Source organism: Nicotiana sylvestris, chromosome 2, assembly GCF_000393655.2.
Source record: "Nicotiana sylvestris chromosome 2, ASM39365v2, whole genome shotgun sequence".
Taxonomy (NCBI): domain Eukaryota; kingdom Viridiplantae; phylum Streptophyta; class Magnoliopsida; order Solanales; family Solanaceae; genus Nicotiana; species Nicotiana sylvestris.
The window spans coordinates 20,761,835-20,768,567 of NC_091058.1; the positions used below are offsets into that span (position 1 = coordinate 20,761,835).

The window sequence follows — 6,733 nt, forward strand, 5'->3', positions numbered from 1 at the left end:
GGTGTCGCGTGACACCACTTCGGTAAGCATAAATCCACCCTTGGAGGTACCTAATGTATTTTAATAATACTCATTCAATTTAATAAAAAAAATGATTTTTTTGTTGTTGTTTCGGATAGTTAATTGGATAATATTAGTAGTATTTATGAATTGGTCAATTTTATAATAAACTACTTATAAATGGACATAACTGGTAGTTTTCCGAGTAGAAATGGCATGGGCTGGCCACTTTTGTAACCTTGTTATTTAAAGTATAGCCAATTTTTTAAATCACGAGCAAGAATATCCAGTTTGTTATTACATGAGACTTCAAACGAATTTGTAAAATATAATTTATTGTAATCGTATTTTTAGCAGCTACATTGTGTAGCCACAAAACAATGAAAAAGAAAACATTGAAAAGGTAGTTTCGAGTTTAATTAATTGGGTTATGACCGCTACTTATAACTCAATCTGTTTTGATCCTGGTAAATTTTGGGAAGTTGGTCATGACCAATATATTAACTCAGCACTAGTCTCAAACTTGGCCAAGAAGTCCATTTAATACTCCTAGTCATTAGAATTTTTTATTTTAAAAAATATTGTTAGTGTGAAGTGCCTCTTTTTTCTGTTTTCTGGAGCTGTATTTACTCAATTTTGGTAATAAAAGTGTTTATTTACCAACAACAACAAAAAATCCTCATCGTCTTCTCACTTCTTATTAACCTCACCAAAATTTCTCCACATACTTTCACTTGTTATCTTTTACCATAAAATTTTGGTTTAACGCAACACATGTTCTTGGTAATCTTCAGAAAATTACGTATACATATAAAGCTAATTGCCGTGCCCACGTTTGCATTTCATCACTAATTGAACTAAACGAGTAAATTGATGAAGTAGCTTTACACGGTCACAACTCACAAACAAGGCTGCCCAATTCAATTGAAATAATCCTACAAGCACGTACCCCTGGGAAGCTGTTTCTGTTCAAAAAGAGAGAAACGAGTAAATAATTTAAAGATAGATTTTCTCCGAGTAAGACTGCAATAATTCAACATATTAAAGAAAAAATACAGAATTTATTAGACAATGAAAATTAAGGATATTAATCATAGATGGTTGGGAGAATCCCGGTTTAGTGTCAGTTTTAACGTTCACATTGAAACCACACCGAACCCATGTGGCACATGATTTTAATTAAGAAGAAAACAAGTTGTATTTATTGCACATGAGTGAGGATTTTAGAACATGGATTATGGATAGTATTGGCAAAGGGTCTTTTTATTAAAAACTAAAAAAGAGTATTAATAGGTTGGATAATAAATGGGTAAGGGTAGGTGATGTTATAAATCTGTACCCAGTAGGGCAAAATTAATGTAAGGGGACAGCCCCAGCCCCAATTGTGTTGGAAGAGGAAGACTGATATGAATGGCCAAAACCTAGCTGGAATTGTTGAAGTTGCAGCTTTTGCTGCTACTGGTTGTGTGAACTTGATCCATCAACTCTTCTTGCAAGGCCACGTTGTTGATCTAATTATGCAAAGGAAAGAGGTCTTGAAAGCCACCTCCGACAGGGCACCCCCACCGTCATTGTTAAGCTAATTAAGGTGTTCACCCAATGGATGATTTCTGACGCCATGATCACTTGAACTATAAGTGCCTCACGATAAAAACATATTAAGTGATTTTATTTCATAATTTAACGCTTGATACGTAAAATTACTCGATACTTGTGTGGATGGAAAAGTTTAAGCATTCGGTAAAATAGTTGCATACATTGTTTAATACTCATACTGACAAAAAGATGAGGATTATAATTGTGTACAGACAAAATCGGTGATAAAATTACCCTCGATTTCCCGGTAAAGAAACGAGAGGGAAGCCCAATATGACATGACCTCGAGTAAAGCCGAGGGGTTCCATGTCTCAGAAGCCGAGAAGGACAAAGGGTGCACCCGGGACCGAACACTGCCGAACATCGGGTCCGAGCAGAGCAAAAGTTCGAGACTAGGAGAAAAGACGATTAGGCACGCCGTAATATCCGCTCTCAGCCGGATGTTATGACGTAAATCTCGCCATACATCAACTGCATAACAATGTTACTGGAATGAGAAGATTTTTTACCTTATTTAGACTTGTACTAGGATTGAAATTACCCTATTATATAAAGGGGAACCTTTTCCTTTAAAAGTCATTGTTGGCACGCATATCAAAGCAATAAAGTTTTTATTTTTATTTTTTAGCTACTGTTCAAAGTGTTTTTCAGTTGCCTACTCATTGAGTTGTAACCGAGCTCGTTTTGAGGGTTAAATCGGAATCAATTTCCAAACGTCCATTGCAAAGCTAAACTTGTTCATCTGTTACATTTGATCGATCGCTCTAATTTCTTTTTATCCAATTATTTATTATTCATGGTTCATTCGTGTTATATTCAATCAATCGCGTATAAATTTAATTGTTACTCATTTTAAGGGTAATCAATAGTAGTATTTTGGAAATATGAGCAGAATAGGTTGCTACACGTCTTCACCAACTCCAGACATATGTACGTTTTGTGGACAAACATGCTAAGCATTTGCTAATGCTTTTGCTTCTGTTTCTCTTGCAATAAAGTCTTGCTATACATGTTTAGCATGTTGCATTTTCTTTTTCCTTTTTTTTTTGGGTACAAACATGTTACGTCATAATTAGATGACACTAGGATTATGTTAACGATTGTCAAGCAATTTCGCTCTAATTTTTCTTACATAGTCTTTAACAAGATCTTATGAGAACTCAAATACTCGTACACTCTCAAAACTAGGGAAAATGAACATATTTAACAGAAATAGTTAATTAGTTGACCGCGCTAATTTGGGAAAGCTTTTTCCTTTTCTTTTCTTGCATTTTAGGTCCAAATTTTTGTTTTGAGAAAACAAAATAATGAGGAAAATAATGTACATTTTAGGTACATGTGTATTCACAAGTTGGAATTAATCATGCAAGCCATGTTCTTGTTTTTCTTTTAGTTATACTGTCACGGCACGAAATAGCTGGAAATTTTCACCATATTCTTTTCATAAGCTGATAATATACCGGGTGCAGATTAACTTGAGGGTTTATGATCAATAGATGGAAAATCCAACGATACCAAACAAAAATTAATTAAACCAAAAAATTCCATACTAGTCTAGCTAAAAAGCAAGAGCTAAACAACTAAAAATTGAGTGGTAGTTCACTGGTACACTTATATCTTACAGATATAAAATCTGATTCTCACCACACTTTTCTTTACCTTCTCCTCCTCCTTCTTCTTCTTCTTCTTTTTTTTTTTTTTTTTTTTTTCTTGTTTCCCACTGGTATCCGATATTGACATTAGGGCCGACTAAATCTGAATCGCATTGGGAAGTCTCATATTAGGGTAAAGGGTTCCCTAACTAAGGCAACTCCATACCCAGAGACCAAAACCCGAGATCTCTGATTAATGATGAATGAATACTTAACAATCCACCGCAACCCTTGTTGTTCTTTACCTTCTCCTTCACCTGCACCGAAGTAACAGAGTCTCCAACCTGAAATAAATAAAAGAAAAAGGAACAAACCAATGGTCCATTTTCCTACCATGTACAACAAACAGGAAAAGAAAAACCGAGGCAAAAGCTTATGGTACAATTTAATAAACAAAAAGCACCAACAAGAAGTTATATATTCCCACTAACATATATTCTTTTTCTTACCAACATAGTCAGAAACTCAACTTGCCCAGAATTTATTTATCTAATTAAAGATATCAAATTCGAAAGCACCAAAAATTGACTCGGCAACCCATTTTTGGGGTAAAAAAAAAGAAATAGACCACTGCTGTTTCATTTGCTGCTGTTTCTTTTCTTGGTATGAAAAACTATGAAATACTCTGAATTATGGCCATTCATCTGTTTTCCCCATCAAAAAGAGGAGGGTGGGGGCGAGAAGAAAGAACAAGTTTGACTTATTAAACTTCAATTTGAACTTCAATCAATAGAACAGATTAATGGAATTAGATTTCCGAAATTAAAGAACATCAGGAAATTGATTATATTGAAAATCTATAGCTTCAGAAAGGGTGAAAACCTGTATTTGTATATATGTATAATCATGTCTCACCATTCACTAGTGAACAAACATAAACCAAAATTATATAGCTAAGAAATAAAAAAAAAAAAAAAAATGAAAGAAAAAAAACTCTTTTTCCGTTTCTTTTTTCTTTTTTCTTTTTTTGTAATAACGTCGACATTTGAATTCATATAGCCGACCTCAATTTGTTTCAGATTGAGTTGTATTTGTTGTTGTCCTCGTGAAATCAGAATGGAACTTCAAGTACTGAATATTGGTGGAAGAGTACTAACCATAGCATCTCTACCCTTAAGCAAACGTTTCCAAGATTTCAATTGGGACATAAATTGCTTGTAAACACCACCTCTAGCAACAGAGAATGTCAACAATATGCTCTTCCTAAACCTCTTTAATCTCCGTCCAATCTTGATCTTCAACTTACACACTTTCACTTTTAGCCATGGCTGCTGCTTTCTCTGTGACACAGCAGAATCTGCTTTCTGTAATGCCTTGTAAATCAAGAACTGTGCTCTTCTATGTTGAATCTCCTCAGGGTCCTCCATTTCCATCTTTGAGTAAGCATGTTGTTTACTCAAAAGACTGTTCATGGTTTATCTATAAGGATGTGGGGAAAAGGTGGGAAGAAAATGAGAAATTATTGGAGAGGTGAAGTGAAACTGAAATGAGGAAATATTTATATAGTGGAAATATTGGTTTTTCTGGTAGGGTCAAGAGAGAAATAATGTGAGGTGATGAAATAGTTGCATGTGCCATGGAAGGTTTCTTTGAAATTTAACTAATGAGGATTTAGAAAACATGGACTGAGCTGGCCTAGGAATAGCATCATGAAGGTGCAGGAAATTAGTATTTGCCCCTTTTGTCAACCCAATAAGACTCAGTAAAAATAAATAAGATCCTTTTCCCTATGCAGATATTGCAGAGGGTGGTAATACCCTCGAAACAACAACAATAACCCGGTAAAATCCCACGAGTGAGATTTGAAAAGGATAATATGTACGTAGACTTTACCCCTATCGGAGGGCAGTGGCGGAGCCACATTGAACTATTGAAGCAAGGGTGTCAAGCGACACCCCTTCGCGGTAAATTATGCTATTTTGCTAGATAATTTTTTTTATTTTTATGTATATTTACTTACGTTGACTTCCCTTGATTTTTCGATGTATCTAATTATAATTTATATTTTGACACCCCTTGATGAAAATTCTAGATCCGTCACTTCCCGAGGGAGTAGAGATGTTGTTTTTGATAGACCATCGGCTCAAAAAAAAGACAATATATCAGTACCCGCAAAAGAAACCATAAAAATTATAACAACATCATAAGGACCGGAAAATAGATAAAAACAATAACAATAACTAGTAAATAAGGTCCGGAACTATGAAAAGGGTGGTAATACCCCCATTATCTTTATTTTTATTACCTCCCGTCAATATATTCATAAGGTAAAATTGTCCATCAAAAATTAAACAAATGAAAATAAATTACTTAATAGATGATGGAGATGTATACTACTGGCCTTGGATGAAAGCTTGTGTTACAATGCTTTCTGGAACGTGGTTGAATTAGACGTTTTTTTTTTGTCAGAAACGTTCAAGAATTGTGAAGTTTTTTTAAAGTACTGATTTGGTATATTAGAAACTGTAATTTTTAAAGATTATTTTTACAAAGTTGCGTGTGTAATTTTGTAAAAATTTAGCATACAAGTAGTAAAAATTGTTTCTCAACAAGATACTAATTTTGCGAAAATTAGCAGTTAAGTTATACTCTATTTACTAGGAGTATTTGGCTTCTTTCCATTACCTTCCTCTTCTGGCATGAAATTTCTGCACTTGGAAAATGGTTCAAAAATAAAAGTTCCTTGACATAAGTAGTGTTCCATGCTTTTGTGGTATTTGCTGTCTAATGGCAAAATCATATTCTAAACGAAATCAAAGTTTATAGAAATATAAACTTGGCTGTATTATTTTTTTGTTCCAAAGTTTTGTCGCTTTTTTAGATTATGCCAAAGCATATACTTCTCTATAACACTATTTCTTGTTCCAGAATATTACCCTCCGATTATAGGAAATTCATGATAATCATGATTCCTGCATAAACGCTTCTACGGAAGGGCAACATATATATAGTAGAATAAACACAAAAAGTTTCCATTTTGCTCAAATGAAATAGTACTAATATATAACTTAGTACTATTTAAGTTTAAGGTTATTATCTGAAAGCAACACCTAGCTAGCTAGCACCCTTTAAGAATTTGTTTCTTGAGCATGAATATTGTTTTTAGGACACCATGAACCATGAGAAACACAATAAGTTAATTAAATGGTTAACAAAAATAATTGTAAACTACAAAAAGTGCAGCGTGGTTTAGAAAATTAAAGTGGTAGAAAGAAGTCATTACTTATAATTATAGTGGTAGTCTGATAGACTTATTTAGGAAAATAAAGAATTCATTATATATATATATATATAAGTCCCATTGTTTACCTAGTTAATTAAATAAGAAAATATATAGTAATTGTTTTTTTCAATAATTCTTTTAAACCAAACTGAGAAATGCCACTAGTGCTTGCAAGGGGCAGGCCTACATATATAATTTTAAAATGGGTTCAGCTGAAACAGACACATTTTTTACTTATACGATATGCTTTGGGTCATACTAA

General features: G+C 33.6%; 1 protein-coding gene across 2 annotated transcripts; it reads right to left on the reverse strand.

Moving 5' to 3' along the window:
* Positions 1-3,108: 3,108 nt before the first annotated feature.
* LOC104212937 (uncharacterized) lies at positions 3,109-4,782 on the reverse strand. Of its 2 annotated transcripts, none has more exons than XM_009762311.2 (2): positions 4,346-4,782; positions 3,109-3,532 (listed from the first exon to the last, which is right to left on the reverse strand). In XM_009762311.2, exons 1-2 carry the CDS (start codon positions 4,658-4,660, stop codon positions 3,398-3,400), a joined length of 450 nt encoding a protein of 149 aa, XP_009760613.1. In that variant the 5' UTR covers positions 4,661-4,782; the 3' UTR covers positions 3,109-3,397. The 2 variants fall into 2 exon arrangements, with proteins under 2 accessions (XP_009760613.1, XP_009760614.1); XM_009762312.2 differs by having other exon boundaries at positions 3,109-3,505; positions 4,346-4,776.
* Positions 4,783-6,733: the final 1,951 nt, after the last annotated feature.

What these genes read in the sequence shown, in the direction of transcription:
- LOC104212937 (XM_009762311.2), bottom strand. Translation starts at nt 4,660, where the DNA reads ATGAACAGTCTTTTGAGTAAACAACATGCTTACTCAAAGATGGAAATG. An exon ending in TTAAGGGTAGAGATGCTATG is followed by an intron (nt 3,533 to 4,345) that starts GTTAGTACTCTT and finishes TATTTATTTCAG; the next exon opens with GTTGGAGACTCTGTTACTTC.